Raw genomic sequence first — 18,857 nt, forward strand, 5'->3', positions numbered from 1 at the left:
TAGAAACTTTTTAATAACAAAAAGAACAAGTTTTTATTTTTAAAATTTGCAAATTCACTTTTCACTGAAATGAGATCAGAAATTCCAAAGCAAGCAAAAATCTCACAGAAGCCACGAGGTAAACAGTAAATAAGAAGGACCCAAGGCAGAAACAAAGAGCTGCCGGTGAGCTACATTCAGAGATGATTTAGGGAGAGGCTAAGTGTGGAACACAGCCTTTGGCAGGATGGAATCCAAAGCCCAGTGCCCCGCAGGCTGGCTGTGTGGCCTTGCATGAGGTCAGGGGGTGTCCCCAAAACAGCTTCCTCATGTGGAACACTGGGAAAGAACACACTTACTTTAAGGTGTTGCTTTTAGGGTAAAATGAGTTAATTTATATAAAATCCTCAGCACGGCACTTGCCAAATTAGAAACTCTCAACTCTAGCAGAGCACACTGTGAACACACAAGTATGCCCTCGAGATCCAGAGAAAAGACACAGACTGTAGAATTAATACATTTCACATTCAGGGAAATGTGAAACTGGTATTATTTCTAGAGCGGTTTCACACAAAAGCATCATTTTAGAGCATGTGCTCATTTTCCCTGAGGCCATAATCCACAGCTTGTGTGACTTAAAATTTTACATTCCGGTCACCTTCCCCCCTCTTAAATGAAGGCAACATCTAATGCACTTTGGTAGGTTTGCATTATAAACAGTTAACATTTTTGGTACGCTGAGAACTACTGAATATTCCCTCACATCCCCAGCCCACATCCCCAACCCCAAAAGGCCAATCAGATTTCCTCTTGAGAATTTGCAAATGTGACCTGAGAGACCAGGGGTGGCAGTTACTGGGAGACAAGTCACCTTAGTGTCGACCAGTATACTTGAGAAAAGGCCTGTTGTGACCACTCCAAGGAGGCCACAGTTTCTGTCCTTCTCAAGGCTTAGCTACTTAAGTCATTCCTGGGTTCTGTAAAGTCCCCCAGGATCCTTTCAATGAACTCCCTGTTTGTGTAAGCTACCTCAGGGGGCTGTTGCTACCTGCAACTCCACATACTTTAATTTATAAAGCAGCATTGTACAGAGGTGTCCTTCTCAGGGACAACCTTACTAATTGCCTGAGTGGAGAGAAGGAAAAGAGCCCCAAAGCCTGCAGGCTGCTAAGTGCCTTGCCTTCTAGCTCAAGCCTCTAGAGATAAAACACATGCATTAGAAAAGACAAAAGAGGGTCACTGTAATCACCTTGAGCCTAAGAAGGAAGCCTACCTTGAAAAATTCCTAATTATCTATGAAAATACTCATTGTATCACAGAAAACACTATTTTTAATGACAAAGGAAAGATGCTGTTGAGAACTTAAGACAGCAAATTGCCCTATGATGTTAAAAGTAAAACTCTACCGATATCTATCGACATTCATCAGAACTGATTGCCTACAAAAAGCCAGGCACTGGGGACAGAAGGATGCCAAGAACAGGCATGGGATCCCACTCCCCCCAAGGGGCCAGTCACTGGGCCATACCAGTGTGGTGGGGGATGGGTATGTAACATGGTGTGGTTAGATGCCAAATCAAGATTCCTTTTCTGCATATTTAATCAAACCAATCAAAAACCTTTCCCAGGGCTTTATGGTGGCTGTCTACCAGAATCATTTCCCCTTCTCACATGGGAGGCAACTGCATGCTTACCCTTGAAGATGTGGGATAAGTTGGCCGATAGTGATCTCCTGAGCCACCTTCTGGTAGAGGTCGTGGCTATTGAGCACCATTGACTCCAAAATGGCCAAGGACCGCTGTAGGATTGAGATGTCCATGCCTGATTTGTTGACAAAACTTGCTATCTGAAAATCCAAGGAGGACACAATTGACCACTCACGGTAAACAGAGCACAGAAGTACAGAAGGGAGCAAATCAAGGAAATCAGGAGCTCACTCAAGAAACACCAGACACAGGATGAAAAGTATCTGGAATACAGCAGAATCATAAGAAATGCATCAAGTCAGCGATGACTGCTCATATTATTACAAAGCACCATTTATATCTTACTTCTATGATTCTGTAATAAGCGATTCTAAAAAGGAGACAGCTTCAAGGAATTATTGTCTGGTTTTTCTGGGATTTTTCTTCCCGGTTTTAGCTTTCAGAGGCTGATGATTTCAACACATATAGTTTAAGGATTCCTGTGTTTCTTTGAGGCAGTAATTTCAACATATACTAATAGCCATTCCCAGCCATTCCCTTCCATTCCCGGGCTACTCCTTCACCCACATGATGCATGATTTTTATGCTCATATTATGACCCTGTTACATCCTTACAGGACTCCCACAAATCACACTTGTCAACACAGTTCAACTGGCAACTTCTCGGTCACTGGCTACTCTCCTGGTTATTCCACAATGAAACACTCTTTTCCCCATTCCAATTTCTTATGGTTAAAATAAATTCTTCTCATCTCAAATTTAGCAAACAGGAAAACATTTAAATTAGCAGTGCTAAAAGTTAAAATAATAGCTTAAGCTCTAAAATACATTCCCTAAGGAATTAATCACTGAGGCCTCAAACATAATAAATCACAGCATAAGAGGGAAGTAAAATAAGGGTTAGAATAATGGATCACACTAACCCAAACACATGGATACCATAAAGGTTTTATTTTAGAGGCCTCATTAAAAGTTATTACTGTCTGTTGACAACTCGCACTAAAAGGCTGTTATTACATCAACATAATGACTGCGTTCTTAAAAACTAAATAATTTGGTTCCATGACAGACTGACATTTGCTCTCTTCCCCCTCCCCCCAACCCCTGGCGACGCTGATTTCTTCCTTTCTGCTGTCCCATCAACCCCTTCTCCTCATCCCCCCTCTCCATCCTTGGACAAGATAAAATGCAAAGGTGCCCATGGCAACTGCCGTTACCATGTCCGCTGTTTCTAGCTTACGACTCCCGGCTGGAAGTAGGGGTAGCCAGTATAATACCAAGACCCTCTCTGCCCGCAGATACCTCTGGATCTCAGGGCTGGGCAATACATGACAGAAAGGAGTGTAGTATAGCAATATGATGATTTTATATTCCAAAAAGCTATTATTTTATAACATAAAGTACAGGAAGTGTATGAGAATTTTAAGATTCTCAAAAGGCTGCTTGAGCTCCTTTCATGGCTAATAAACTTCTCCAATGTGTTTACAGTCCCTGGCAAGCCTTTGCCTTAATCTTCAGTCTGCTCCCCTCTGTCAAATCTACCAAGCTAAGGCCATCTTTTTCTGACAAAAATCCAATTCCCCTCATCCTGAGATCATGGTTTAACACCTCCTTTAGACCTCTGCTAAACAGAAGGTCAATTCCTCAACTTCCTCACCAACCTCCTCCACCATTTTCCATTATTCCAGCACAATTCCTGGCACTTATTAGAAAACTGAAGAACTCACACAGAAGTTTGTTGACAATACTTCTGATTTTCTCAGCACTCATGCCGTCTTCCATGTTCCTTTTCTTGTCCCCATTTAGTCAAAGTGGATGTACCTCTAAGGCTCCATGGAGAATCTTCCACCTGAGAGCTGACTGTCAAACTCCCTCCCCCACCCTGCAGCCTTCACACCCTCTTCTCACTCATCCAAATAATATGTATTGGTTGGATGCCACAAAACAGGCTTACACTGTCCTAGGATCTGGACATAGAGAAATGAGCAAAACCCACAGGATGTTGAACTTCAAGGCCCTGACAGTCTAGCAAAGACAGAGAGATAAAAAGGCATTTACCATGAAGTACGTTAATTGCTTATTCTTGGCATCCCAAAGTATAATTCCATTTAGATATTCCAACAAAGCCTAAAATTAAATGGTGTGGAAACCAATCTCACTGTCTTCTTAATCCTCCTTTCTCGAAGATCACCTTTTTCCAAGTTTGCCATAATCATTAGTGATTCATAGTCCCAGGCCCCTATGTTCTGTAACCATGAACCATTTGTGAGGTTTCCCCTTTGGTATGCATTCAGGTGTACGAGCACAACCCTGGCCCAGAGTCCAACTCACTCCTGGATCCCTAAGACAGCATCAGCATCTTCTTCACTTTCCTCTCTGTTCAAGATTCCCCTCTAATAAAATGTTATCCTCTACTTCCAAAAATATCCTTTTTATACTATTTCCTTTCTCAAAATATCCAACCAGAACTCTCAATGTTTTCTGATACAAAGTACACCTTCTGCTAATGGGTTATAAAGTTTTCTACAAATTATTGGCAGTCATGTTCCCAAGGGGCTTGCTCAATGTTGGTAAAATAGATTGTGGTCTTTGCTTTATTTCAGGCATATTTGAATTCCACATACATATACCATTTCCATTTGCCATTTCTATATATTTCTCTCCCATACAACTAGTCCCTTCCCTTCATCAAAATATTCTTTAAAGATAATCTTTCCTATTAGCTCACCTCTTTTGTGACATATGGAACCTACCATTTCAACAATCCTAATGCAGGTTACAGGAGCATTTTGTTGTAACATACTTAGCTGAGTACTGCCAGGCAGGCAAATCATTAGAGACCTATGTACAAATCTGTGGGTGATACTAGAGGTGTTTTTATTTTTTTTTTTTAAAGATTTATTTATTTATTTATTTATTTATTTGTGAGGATGAGAGAGAGAGAGAGAGGAAGCACAAGCAGGTGGTGAGCAGCAGGCCGTGGGAGAAGCAGATTCCCCACTGAGCAAGGAGCCCGATGCGGGACTTGATCCCAGAACCATGGGATCATGACCTGAGCAGAAGACAGATGCTTAACCGACTGAGCCACCCGGGCGTCCCATTAGTGGCGTTTTTAAACTAACTTCTATCTTTTGTCTTTACGTGTCAGTTGTTTTAGGCAGACATTTAAATGACCCAATATTGTCATCTAATAAGTACTTATAACCAAGGCATCAGTGCTGAGTGAACATAATGACCGAGGCACCTTATCAGCACACGTACAAGTCCGCCAAAATACAAATGCTATTTTCTATGTCTATTTTGAAAACAATTGGTCTTAGTATAGTTACAGAGCATTAAATATTTTCTGGTTAAATTTTCATTTCTCCCGTCTCCCTCCACCCCCCAAAAAAATCAGTAATGACTTTCTTTGCCCTTAGACTATTCTTGGCTCCATGACTGCACTTTCGGCTGACACAGGTGAGCCAGGCTAAGCCAAAGCACAGCTGCGTGAAAGTAAGTCTGTACCACAAGAAAGAAGAGGGAAGAGTTAGCAATAATTATATATACTACCTCCACATGTTTCCAGTCATTTAAAAATGTTACCTAAATAATACGAGGAGTATTTGCATGGCTTCTTAGAGGCCAAGGGGCATCAGTGCATGAATCAATGACACAAACTATTAAAAGCACATAAACACTTCTTAGAATAACTTAGAATAAGATCTTAAAATTCTTCCATGCTATCAAAACTGGAAAGAACCATAGAGAACATGCAGCTCCACTGTTGTATTTTAAATTATCTGGGCAGCGGCCCATAAATCTCTCAAGTTTTTAAGAGGTAAAAATTACTGGGTCTGCATGCTGAACTGGCTGGATGTTCGTCCAGGCACGGAGAACACTGCAGGGTGATCCAGACCCTCCTGCAGAGCAAAGGCTGCAAGAACATTTATATGAAACACGCCTTCCAAGAAAAGGCACTGGTGTTTTACTTGGCTAGGGGAAAACCAAATCGTAATACAGAAAGTTCTAGTTGTTTTGCGTGTGTTCTTTTATTTTGTTTGGGTTTTTTTTCCCTTCCTTTCTTCTCCATACCTTCCTACCCTCTCCCTAAGCAGCAAGTCTTTAAAACGAAACATTAGATATTAGCATCAAGGGATCCCATGTTTCAAAATGTTTATGAAATGATGTTACTTATTGCAGACAAAGTTTGTAAACTAGAATCTAGATCCGCACATAAGAAAACAGATAGTAAGGAAGAAGACAGGGCTGGTGGGGAAAAAATATTTCTCCAAAGTGGTATGAATTTGGCATTAATAGGAAGCCAAGTCTGGACCACAGAGATAAGCATCTTTTGTCAGTGCATTTCCTAGTTGAGTTTTGTCGAGATAAAGCTCCATTTAAAAGACAGTTGCCTGCATACAATTCCTGGGTTGTCTAAGAGCTGAATTTGAAACAGCTAATGAAAAAAAAAAAAATTAACCTTACAAAAACTATCAATTATAAAGTCATTTTCTGATGACCATTTCTCAGATTCACATAAGGGACTGAGATCTAAGTCGCAATGCAAAGGAAAGGGAATGACCAGGAATGAGAACATGAGATTCATTAAATGTATTGCCTTTTGAGAAAACATTTAATTTTTTATTTAAACTGCCAAGACTGCTAGTGTTTGCTTCCTTAGATTTTTTTTATTTAATTTCAGTGAGTGGAAACCATTTTCTTAAGTAGTCAGATATTAAATTATTGTCATTCTCTCTAACCCCTTCTCACATCATTTAATGAAAGAGTTTTGTAATTTCTTTCCATTCATGACTGAAATTTGACTTGAAATATATTTAAATACAATGTCACTATATCCCTTCTCTTCCTCAAGTGCTAGGGTTTAAAAAAAAAATGCTTCCAAAACAAATTTCATTCATTCATTTCACAGAAATGTATTAACGTCTTACTCTGTGCCAGGCCCTGAGGATACAGTCATGCGGAAAGCTGTGGTTCCAGCTCCCTGTAACTCATGGTCTAGCAGGAGCCAGTAAAAAGAACAAAGAATCCACAGAATGTGGTAAGTGTAAGCACAGGGGCACACGCAAGATCCAAGGAGAATGGAGAGCAGAAGAAATCACTTAACTCCGTACCAGTGAGGTCGGGGAGGGCTGACAGAGGCGATGCTGGTTCAACAAGTCTTCTGGAGCTATTTTTTCCACCACTTGAAAGCACAGGTGCATGACATGGGGGGAAGAAACCCTTAACCATGGGACTGATGACGCTCCTCTCCCTATGACATCACTTAACCGCCCCAAGCCACTGACTGCATCCTCGCCTCCTGGCCAGGAGTAGCAAGACAGCCTGTTCTGTTCTGGAAGGGATTGCTGTGAGATCAAAAGAGATATTGTAGATGGGGGTGCCTGGGTGGCTCAGTTGGTTAAGCATCTTCCTTTAGCTCAGGTCATGATCTCAGGGCCCTGGGATCAAGTCCCACATCGGGCTACCTGCTCAGCGGGAGCCTGCTTCTCCCTCTCCCTCTGCTGCTCCCCTTGCTTGTGTTCTCTCCTCTGTGTGTGTGTGTGTGTGTGTGCGTGAAATGAGTAAATAAAATCTTTTAAAAGCAAGAGAGATACGTGGAGGAAAGCACAACACAACTTCAAGGAATTCACATTCAGGACAGCATTGTTTTTAGAGAAAAGAGGCTCTAACAACAGACAAGCGAGGCAATTGGGATGTAGGAAAGAAAGGCCTGCCGTAAATCCAGAATGAGTTAAAATTTTTTGTTAAGTATGAAAGATCCACAAAGCTCAGTGTCTTCAGATTTGAACTTACTTCCCTAGATCTTTTAGCCTAGAAGGACAGAACACCACAATTTGCTCTTCACATTTATAATTTACGGATTCCATTTCCTTGACTTTCCCATCTACAAATGTTTCTTTTCTCTTCAGCAATTCGTACCACTGACTGATACAGGCAAAAAGAGGTTCCTTTTCTAGTGGTTCCCATTAATCAGCTCCTTTGGCTTTATGCCCTTACATAAGGAAAGAGAATTCAGAGGTCTGTCAGGAAGGCCCTGGGTTCCTGATCAGCTCTTGCCTGAAATTCATATGCAACATCGTACAAGCATCCAATCTGTGGGGCTTCCGTTCCCAACACCCTCACTCGACAGGTTAGGGGCTCTCCTGTACCTTTCAGTTCAAGGCAGTACCTCCCTCAAGATACGGATTAACTTCAAAAGGAGAAGGAGTAACTTCACAGTGAGGGGACCCAGCAGATACCACCTCAACCACATAATCCAAGTCAACACTGCCATTACTAACACGTATCGACTTCAGGTACCCTGATACGATGTGCTGACAGGACACAATATCACTTCTCTGGTATTCTTGCCAAAAATGCATCACCTTAATTTAACCATCAAATATCAAACAAGTCCAAATTGAGGGACATTCTACAAAATAACTGACCAGTACTCTTCAAAACTGTCAAAGTCATGGAAGACCAGGAAAAACAGAGGAACTGTCAGATCGGAAGACACTAAGGAGGCATGAAAACTAAATGCAATGTGGGATCCTGGATCGGGTCCTTAACCAGACAAGGGACATTAGTAGAAAAAACGGTGAAATCAAATAATGGTAATGGTATCACACCACTGTTCACTGTACCATCATTATGCAAAATGTGAACCTAGGGGAAGCTGGATGAAGGGCATATGGGAACGTTCTGTACTACTTTGTGCAACTTTTCTATAAGTCCATGTGATTTCAACATAAAAGGTTTAAAGAATTTGGGGCCCCTGGGTGGCTTAGTCTGTTAAGCATCTGACTTCGGCTCAGATCATGATCCCAGGGTCCTGGGATCGAGCCCTGCATTGGGCTCCCTGCTCCGAGGGAAGCCTGCTTTTCCGCCTCCCTCTGCCTGCCGCTCCCCCTGCTTGTGCTCTCTCTCTTTCTCTCTCTCTCTTGCTGTGTCTCTCTCTGTCAAATAAATAAATAAAATCTTTAAAAAAAAAGAAAAAAGTTTTAAAAAGTTCAAGTGACTTTTCTGGATTTTCCTTTGACTTTCCAGCTTTTGCACAGATTCTCTAAAAGTCTTTATTTTAAACAACCCTTCCCAGAAATCTATACTTATAAAATAAATTTATGAACATCTCTTCGCTCCCAATACAATAATAGGAAGAAAATGCCAATACTCTTATAAACAATTTCACAATTACAGAGAGAGGAAAAATAAATTAACAAATTAATAAGTAATAATAATCCATTATTTAATGCCATATTTAAGAGTTATCAAGGCAGGACTATTTACCTGTTGTTTGAAGACTAGAAACAGAATTGTAAGTTTGTTTCTTAACTTGTATAGAAGGCAACAAAATTGTTGCCTTTATACAACGCAACTGCAGGGCATGGTGGGGGCTCTTGTGCCCTCTGCTCCCACACCAAATCCACCTTTCCCAACCCTTTATTAGCTTCCTCCTAAAGGAGGAGGAACGGATCCCAGAGACATTTATTGCACCGCAATTACAAGTAAGTGGGCTCAACCTAAGATGAACTGAACCCAAGCACACCCCCTTCTCTTACATCGCTGCTTTAAACCCAGGCACGTAGGAAATCAATATACTCTGCCTCTTTCCTGTTCCCTGAATACCTGATTGAGGGCAGAAGGTTTACAAAGGACAGAAGGAACTCTACTTGGGTCTCGAGAACAACCAAGTCCTGGACAGGGAATCCGCAGGGACTGCTTCTGTGGTATTAACAGGACACCTTGATGTCCCTTGACTGTGGGTTCTCACGTGCAAGCCCTCATGATCCTGGTGGGGAGACAATGTCATCTCCACATAGGATTTAGGCGCCTAGACCCCCACATTCATAGTACTCTCAACAACCGCACCTACCTTTAACACAAAGAACTAAAGGAAACAACAACACAGTAGCTTCAAAGCAGAGCAAAATATCTATGAAAGTAATTTAAGCCTTAGAAAAGCACAATCTGCATTACCTTCTTAATAAATGCCACTGAAAACGTATCCCAGGACACTATTCCGTGGTCCATCAGCTCAACAAAGGCCGTCAGGGTGAAGGACAGCATGTCTCCAAAGCTGGAAAACACAAAGGGGATTAATGGAGATGGGCCCAAGAGCTAAGCCCAAGGACAGGCACAGAAGTGAGAAAGCTTTAGAAGAGTGAATACGACAGAACTGTCCAAGATCACTAAGAGAGGCAGCTGGGCCACAGGAAACTTCCTCAAAACTGTGAGCCAACGGGAAGGAGGCAGGTGGGCTTTACAAAGAAAGCCGGGGCCTCAGTGGGACAGACCTGGACTCGTACTGACTCTCACTCTGGTGAGCTATGGCACACTGGGCTATTCCCTAATCTCTCTGGGCCTCTGTCTTCCCAGCTGAAAACTGAAGAGTGACACCTGGTTAACACAGGGCTGCCTGTACTGCCCTTAATAACATGCGTAGCACATAAGCATTCAGTAAATGAGAGCTCAAAGAAAGATGTCTCAGCCAAGAGAGGGCAATGTGCTTCTTTTATTATTCATGGGTATCTAATGACTAGAAATAATTCCAGTAAGAGTATTAGCACCTTGCCGAGGATCTGAGTGGTCCGTGTGTGTGTGTGTGTGTGTGTTTGGGTTACACACATAGATACAAATATATATGTAAGTAAGCGTATTCATTTCTATGTTACACTGGCCAGCATTTTATCTTTATTATAGAACATCTGTGAAAATAATTATTTGCTGGCCACACCGTTGCTGTGATTTGGAAGGCTGTCGGAAGGGTCTAACGTGTGGGTTAGAAAACAGAGCAGAGATCAGACCCACTCAGGCAAAAGCACCGTCCTTTTTAAACAGCTCCACCCATGTCCCTGATCAGACAATATCCTGGTTTCTAATGCTCTCAAAACAACACTTAACAGACCCTCAGAATCTTTTAGGGAAACTCTCCTCTACTGCAAATTATCATCATAATAAATGTTAACTCTCAAGATAAGTACTCTCTCCAAGCACCCTGAATGAGGCCCATCAGGATTTCTGCACTGTGTGCAACCTCACAGACACGTGTGCTTGGTTAAAAAAAAATAAAGTTGGTTGTTCAGATTTTGAATCTCTAGACTCCTACATACCACAACTGCTCTGCTACAAAGGCTCATGGAATGTTTAGACTGAACCTTCCCATCTATTTTCAGCTAACAGAATAGAAAACAGCTTCCTAACTTTCCTTCTTGCCAGGGCTCTCAGCCCAGCCTCGGGAACGACCTTGGGAATTGTGCATCACTTCAGAGGCTGTGAGGCTCTCAGGGGAAGACCGTGATCCGAAGCTACCAGAGATCAGAGAGGATGCGATGCAACATGTAGACACCGTTACATGGATGGTGTCTGGAGCGAGACAGCAGTTTCATCTCCAGCGCTCAGTGGGCAAGTTACTGACGCATGCCGGGCCTCAGTCTCCTTCCTTATTAAAAGTGACGGTGGTGGTGGTGGGGATACTCTACTGGGGATTTCTGGGGGGAACAGAACAAGCTACCTCACTTCAAGCTCTTCCCGCAGGGTGGCAACATGCGAGTGTTAGCTATGACCATTACGTAAAAGTGATCTTCTAGAAAGGTCAAGGGAGTCCACGATCTTCAAATGTTTGCCTTCGTAGTGTCAAGGACTCTCTGTCCTTGGAGCCGGGGGTGGGGGGTGGGAAGCAAGGAAAGCCAAACAATTCAGGCCAGAAATACTTTTTTTAAAGGCTTCTCTGAGTCACAGACTAGCAATACCAATCTCACAGGGGCTCCCTAGGTGGCATGCTCCCCAAAATAAATTCCATACCAGAAAACCCAAACTTACTTGAAGGAGAATATATGAAGAGTAGAAAGATGAAAAATGGGTTAAAAAGAGTAGCAAGAAAGGTTAAAAAAAAAAAATCCAGGAACGACTCTCTACAATGAATCACAAGAAAATCCAGACGTCAGATTGTGGGGGAAAAATAAAACAAACAAACAAACAAAAAAAGGGAAACTGCCTCAGGAAAATAAGAGAGCCAGGTATAAAAGCAATTAGTAAGATTTATTAATAAAGTGTGTTGGCATGAGTATTACTGTGAGAATGTTATTACATGAGAATGTATAGTATTCATAGTAAACAAATTAGCTAATGTATTATTTTATTATAGCATTAGTAATAACCACTATTAGCTAATTTATTTTCCTTTTAGCTTAAAAAGGGGGAAAACAAGCATATGGTAACTAATCATGGCCATTTGCTTACACCTGGCAAGTTAAAAGACCTTAACCGCTAAAAGACTGCCACGTAAATGACATTGGAGATCGGCACCCACAGCTCCATTCAGCACAAACACGGCCTCATGTTGTCACTCACAGTACAAGCATGAAACAGACAGTGACAAAGAAAAGCACACGCTACTGCCATCAAACTCTTCTTTATATCCCCGGGAGCTAGTGGAGACTGAGAACAGAGATGGTGCTAGTCTTCCTTTACTGCTTTAGAAACAAAAAATAAGTTATGTTTATTTTTTTTAGGATTTTATTTTTGAGAAAGAGAAAGAGAGAGCAAGCGCACGAATGGGGGTGAGGGAGGGACAGAGGGAGAAGCAGACTCCCCGCCGAGCAGGGAGCCCACTGCAGGGCTCAGTCCCAGGACCCTGGGATCATAACTTGAGCCGAAGGAAGATGCTTAACCGACTGAGCCACCCAGGCAGCCCCCCCCGCAAAAAAATAAGTTATATTTATGCTCTCTAATTATCCGAAGGCAAAATGACTCTGTTCCCCACTTGAGAGGCCCATAATCCAAGTGGCGTTAGTAACCCCTAGGGATTGTCCCGCTTCCTCAAATGCTCTAGAACTCTGCCCACTGGACTCCAAAGACAGGCTGCAAGGACTTGGGAGGGAAGATGGAGAGAAAGAGAAAGTATCATTTGGTTTCCAAATCTCCAAGCTTTGCTTCTGGGGCCAGGATTTCCATCTCCATGGTTGCGACGGAGATGGAGCACCATTTCTGCGACTGCAGGTAGGCCTTTCCGTGCTTTGCGGGCATCTATGAATGTGACTGATGGGTAAGTGAGAGAAGTTTCTTCCACATCACACACCAAGGTGCCCAGAGCAGGGATCGCTCCCTTGGTCCATCTAATAACATTTTATATAAATGTTGTATTATTTATATTCATATTTTATAGAAATATTATGTAATAACATTTTATTTATATACATATTTTAAAATATATCACATATTTTATTAAACCATATAATTCTATTTTATATTATATATAACAAAGATGTTATTAAACATACATGTGTGTTACATTATCTATTATAAAAAAATACACATGCACATATATGCTTATATATATATATAGTGCATATATAAAATAAATATAAGTCACTGTGACTGGTTGCTAGATGGCATACTAGGTTTCCACAAGAGGAATTTTTTTTTTAAACTCAACCTCAAACCCTCAACTGCAAAGAGAAGATGGCCATGCTAAAATCTTACTATGTTCCAAGTCAAGGGACTCAATCATCTAATTTCAAATGATGCAGCTATAAAAGCCCTTATCGAACCCCGACATAGATGTTTACTCTCACTCCTAGAGGAGAGACTGAGGCTCCAGAGACAAAGGCAGGATCCAAGGCTCTCTTTCTGAAGTCAATGCCATGTGCACAAGATCAAGGCTAAACGGGTTACTAGTATAAAGCAACCACATGGCACACGCGGGAGCACTTTTATTTGTTTGCTTTATTTGTTTTTTTATAAAGTGCTAAGCTAAAGATTTCACAGTACTGACTGCCACAAATTAAGCCGACTGCAAACTTTACATTCTGGTTGAGAGCCCTGTCACAGCCAACACGCCATGTGTGCTGGAAGGATTCAAATAAATGTTTCTCATCAACTCAGTAGAGACCATCTTCCTTCCAACTAAACTCAGCCAATCTCAAAAGCATTTCAAATATAAGCTGATAAATTTATAAAAGAGCAGTGCTTCCAAATGTTTCGATTGGGTGCCATGCCCAGGGCAGAAGGGGAGAAAGATGCAAGTAAAGGCCACTTTTATAGTTATCAGTAAATCATACTCAATATATCCTTAATTCCTAAAATTAATGAATATAGTTCTGCCCTGCCCTTTGAATTTTTCCAAATGTTATCTGTTGTATGGGGTAAAAATTATATACATAAAAGATTATACATTTCTAAACCACCCTTTAGACATTCCCTCGGCCTTCAGATTCATAGCATGACTTACGCGTGCAAACGTCCTTTCGGCTCCTTAAAAATTTAACTGCGAATCAGTTCTGGACTCTATTCTATTCCTTTGATCTGTCTATCCCCTTATACCAATATCACACTGTGTTTATGACTTTATAGTAAGTTTGAAGTCAGTTAATGAAATCCTCCAACTTGGTTCATCTTTGTTGCTTTTTCAAGACTGTTCAGGCTATTCTAGGTCCTATACATTTCCCTTACATTTTAGGATTGGTTGCAATTTCTTTTTTAAAAAATCATATTGTGGGGCGCCTGGGTGGCTCAGTCAGTTAAGCGTCTGCCTTCGGCTCAGGTCATGATCCCAGGGTCCTGGGATCGAGCCCCGCATTGGGCTCCCTGCTCAGCGGGAAGCCTGCTTCTCCCTCTCCCACTCCCCCTGCTTGTGTTTCCTCTCTTGCTGTGTCTCTCTCTGTCAAATAAATAAATCTTTAAAAAAAAATAAAAAATCATATTGCATTGGGGGCAACTGGGTGGCTCAGTCGGTTAAGGGTCCAACTCTTGGTTTGGGCTCAGGTCATGATCTCAGGGTTGTAGGCTTGAGCCCAGTGTCTGGTTCCACACTCAACAGAGTGTCTGCTTGGGATTTTCTCTCTCCCTCTGCCCTTCTCTTCCCCCTCGCCCCCCGCCCCCCCAGCTCATGCTCAATCTCTCTGAATGAATGAATAAATAAATAAATCCTTAAATTTCAGAAGTTTGACTACAATGTTTCCAGATAAGAGCTTTCTTTCTATTTATCCCACTTAGGATCACTGAAATTCTTAGCTCTATAAATTTATGTTTTTCAACAAATTTTGGAAACTGGCATTATTTCCTTAAATATTTTTCTGCCTCATTCTCTCTTTCCTCTCTTTCTGAGACCCCAATTAAATGTTACCATCTCACACATCAATTACTCACTATTAATTTCATCCATTCTTTGGAATGAGCAATTTGTACTGATACATCTTCAAGGTTACTATCTCTTCTGACATATTCAACTCCCATACAGTGAATTTTTCATTTTAAATATTATACTTTGCAGTTTTATAATTTTCAATTGGCTATTTTTTATGGTTTCCATTTCTCTGCTAAGACTTCTCAACTGTGCACGCAGTATACTAATACTTTCTTCTTCTAATATATACACATTTATAAACATTCTTTAAAATCTTCATTTGCTAATTCCAACACCTGGGTCATCTCAGGCTCAGCTTCTACTACTTGCTTTATTTTTTTTCTTAAGAATTTTTTTATTGTATTCTGAACATTGGGAATAAAAGACTCCCAAGTCTCAACATCCAGTTTTGTTCTTCTGAAGAGTGTTTTGTTAAAGCAGAAAAAAACCTAGCTAGAATCAAACTCCAAATTCTGTAGTGAGTGGCAATTTAAATCTCTCCTCAATTCTTTCCAATTCCAGTTGCTATTTTTACCAGGCCCTTTGGGGTTCTCACACACATACACATACACACTCACACACATGTACATTCACACTACTGACTTGGGCTGATTTTATAGGTGGTTATAAATAGATATGTAGATACAGGGTCTCATATCCTCTGAGCTTCCCTTCTTTCATGGAGTCCCCCCCACCCCACAAGGTAGTCGCTCTGTCAGTCCCAAACTATATCTTCTTAGCAACTTACCAAGACTAAGGCTTTCAGCCACCCCATGCTAACTGGATGAGCAGGTATCTTCAGGCAAAAGCTATGAACACACAAATCTCATCTGAGGCCCATTTGTTCTTCTGAGGATTGACCTCCCTCTTTCTACTTTGGGTTGCTATCCAGTTCCTTCAAGCAGTTGTTTTTGCTGTTTTTGTTTACATTACTTTGTCTGGATTTTATAATTGTTATCTGTATTAGTCTAAATAAGATAGTCTACCATTATCAGAATGAAGGCCCTGAACACTGATTTTGTCTATGTCTGATAAATAAAAACCATGGTTCACATGTAGTCACACTTCCAGCATCCCTACATACCAAAAGATTAAAACTATTGGCAGATAAATTTTAAGAAATTATTTTGGCTTCAGAGCCCCCAAACTCCTCGACATCAGCAAATCATATGAGGTTGTTAGAGAAAAACTCAGTTTGAGTCCCAGCTCCACCACCTGATTTTAACTTCTGTATCAAGGAAATAATACTCATTATGCTGATCTTGTGCAGTAATTTTTAATTCACCAGTGTGAATTAAAAGTAATGAGTGTAAACATTGAGACAGCGTCCAGAACAAACTCTCATAAAAGAGGGCTTCTGCTGCCATTACCATTAAGTGTGTCTATTATATTAAATATATATATTGAAAGAACATTTAAAAAATTTTACCCTCAAAACTCAATAGTGCTTTTTACTTTATCAGGATTTAATAACTAAGGAGTATATACTTTTTTTCTATGTGGGAAGGGTAGGGGAAGATGAATGACTGAAACCAGTATTATATACTGAAGGCAATTGGAATTTTCTCTGAGGACTGAAAAAATAAGGTGCACATTTTCAGATGCTGTTCAGTCTTGCTTCTCAAATTGAAATTATCTGCTTAACAACTTGGCAAAATGGAAATTTGTTCCGCCTACTGTAGAGTTTGTTAGACCCTATTTGGACTCACCTGGTTCAGTGGATAAGAAAGCCACTGAGGAGGAAAAACTCTAAGGAAGAAGTTCTGAGATCTCCAGACACAATTATCATGCAATTCACTTGATAGGTGACTGAACACTTTCTAAGACTCCGAGTAAATAATTTTCACACCCTACTTCAATCCTGAATGTTTTTTTTAATGTGCATCTTTTTCATACTGAGCCATTGAATAAAATCAAAGACTTTTAACTTTGAACATCACATAGGCCACAAAAAAGGAAGTTTTATTTAAAGTAATATATAAAATTATGCCTAGCCTTGCTCCAGGAGAAGGACAGTAATTCTGATGTAATTATTCTGTGGCTACAAACATAAAATATCTTTTCTACCACCAAGCAAAAAAAAGGGGGGGAATAAATTTTTGAAGAACCAATTAATAAGAACATCAAACAAGCAAAGAAAACCACTTACTCAAAATATCTAGATGCATAGTTATACAGTAAGTCGGAGGACAGGGTTTAATTATGCAGAGAAGAAGGAAGTGTTACATCATCTATATTAATTGATCATAAATTCTTACCAAGGCTTCATGATCTTCTGCAATTTCTGGTATCGTCTGCAAAATTTGAAAAAAACCATATGAGGAGCTTGTTTGAAAGCAATAATTTTTACACAAAGAACATATCTTGAAGAAAGCTCAGGATTAGATACAGGGGAGATTTAACTGCCATGATGTAAAGGACTTTATTCATTTCAAAACATTATTCAAAGTAATAAACTGGTGTTCCCCACTGATAAGAAACAATCAAAAGACAGGGTTTAAACCACTGTAACCAAACCATTGCATTTACTTAAGAGTAAAGGCAACCAGAACACTCCATTTGGATCAGAGTGGGCATATGTTCAATGGGGAGAAAATCCCTAGATATAAGACTGGGCATATTTTTAATGAAAAAAAAAAAAGACACTAGACCAGTTCTTAAGTATAATCTCGACAGTGACTAAATAATTGATTATCTTTCTTTGGGAAAATTCTCACTAATTCTACTTTGCCCTTTCTTGAGAAAAGATTGCCTCTTTGCAGGGAAGACATCACAAGATACTGCAATAGTCTTGGACAACAGATGGAACTCTGTGATGGCAGCCTGCAAAAAAAAAAAAAAGGACAAATCTCATCTGCAAGAAAGGACAACTATGTTTCTTAAAAAACTGCAGTCAAGAAGATAAGGAAACAAGTGATGTTCATCCCATCAAACCACTTCCCATCCCTCCAGTCTGCCAAATTTCTCTGGCATTAAGTATGTTCTTCCCTCTGTTTTGAATACCCTTCCGCTCTAACCAGCTTGTCCAACTAGCTAAGTTCTACTCCAAACCCCCCAGATTTTAGGCTCCTCTGGGAAGCCTTCCTGACCTCTGATTTCCCTTCCTTGACCAGACTGAGGGTGGCACTCACACCTGCACTCGCTGAGAGAAGTATTAGCTGTAGTATGACTTAGGTAGGACACCTCACTGTCCTTCCAGCTTCCTGAAGGCAGGGGCTTAGCCCGGTGACTGAGTACTATAATGTCAGGCGTAGGCAGAGTAGATACTCAATAAGTAGTAGATGAATGGTTTAGCTCTTCAGATGAAGTGAAGTTTCATTTTCATCCACATAAAATGTAACCACTTCAGAAACCTAACTGACCACAAGGAGATCAGATCTTGTCTCTGGTAAGTCAGGGGAGGTGGGAAAGGGTGTTGGGGGAGGGAGGATAAAAATGTATATAGCCATCTTCTTCTTCCTCCTCCCATCCCCCTCCTTTACCTGCCTTTGGGGGGAAAAAAAAATACAACCTTCCTTCCCTCCCTCCTTCAAAAAGCCACTGGGCAGGGTGAAAGTAGTAGGTGACCGACCAACCACAGGGAGGCAGACCTGAGCAGAGGTTGGGCCCTCTCGCAAGGGCCGAACACCATTGTCCACTAAAAGGAACTGGGCTCCTTGTAGAAATGACTCCCGCCAGGACTGTAGCGAGGAAAGCTCTAGATAAGCCTGGAACAGCTCACGGAGCCAGAAAGGAACGAAATGCTCAAAGAGTAATGGGAGACAGGTCAGAAGGGCACAGAAGGCTGCTTGAAGCTTCCACAGCCAAATCTGGGACAGACCAAACACCAAAATAAATAACAGTGACAGATCACAGCTTACTGAATTAAACAGAACTGAATGAGTCCCCGTTGTTTCAAAGAGTGGCATGCTGGTATTGTTGCAGAGCCCAATCTCTCGGGGGAAACACACAAACCTGATTTGTACTGTTTTCTGTCCTCCATCCTGTAACTACTCCAAAATTATTTATAAATTACAAAGTGGGGTAAACATGTTATGGTAGAAACACCTGGAAGGCGCTCTCTT

At 41.0% G+C, this 18,857-nt stretch overlaps 1 protein-coding gene across 2 annotated transcripts in view; it reads right to left on the reverse strand.

Annotated features, from left to right (window-relative positions):
* Nucleotides 1-18,857, reverse strand: part of ELMO1 (engulfment and cell motility 1) — a 519,605-nt gene that overhangs the window by 327,697 nt on the left and 173,051 nt on the right. For both annotated transcript variants that reach the window (XM_021699424.1, XM_044920201.1), the window contains exons 7-9: nt 17,052-17,087; nt 9,648-9,747; nt 1,674-1,825 (exon numbers count right to left, since the gene is read on the reverse strand). In XM_021699424.1, coding sequence (XP_021555099.1) covers nt 1,674-1,825; nt 9,648-9,747; nt 17,052-17,087 — 288 coding nt within the window. The remainder of the gene's footprint in view (nt 1-1,673; nt 1,826-9,647; nt 9,748-17,051; nt 17,088-18,857) is intronic.

The sequence above is a fragment of the Neomonachus schauinslandi genome, chromosome 12, assembly GCF_002201575.2.
Source record: "Neomonachus schauinslandi chromosome 12, ASM220157v2, whole genome shotgun sequence".
NCBI classification, from domain to species: domain Eukaryota; kingdom Metazoa; phylum Chordata; class Mammalia; order Carnivora; family Phocidae; genus Neomonachus; species Neomonachus schauinslandi.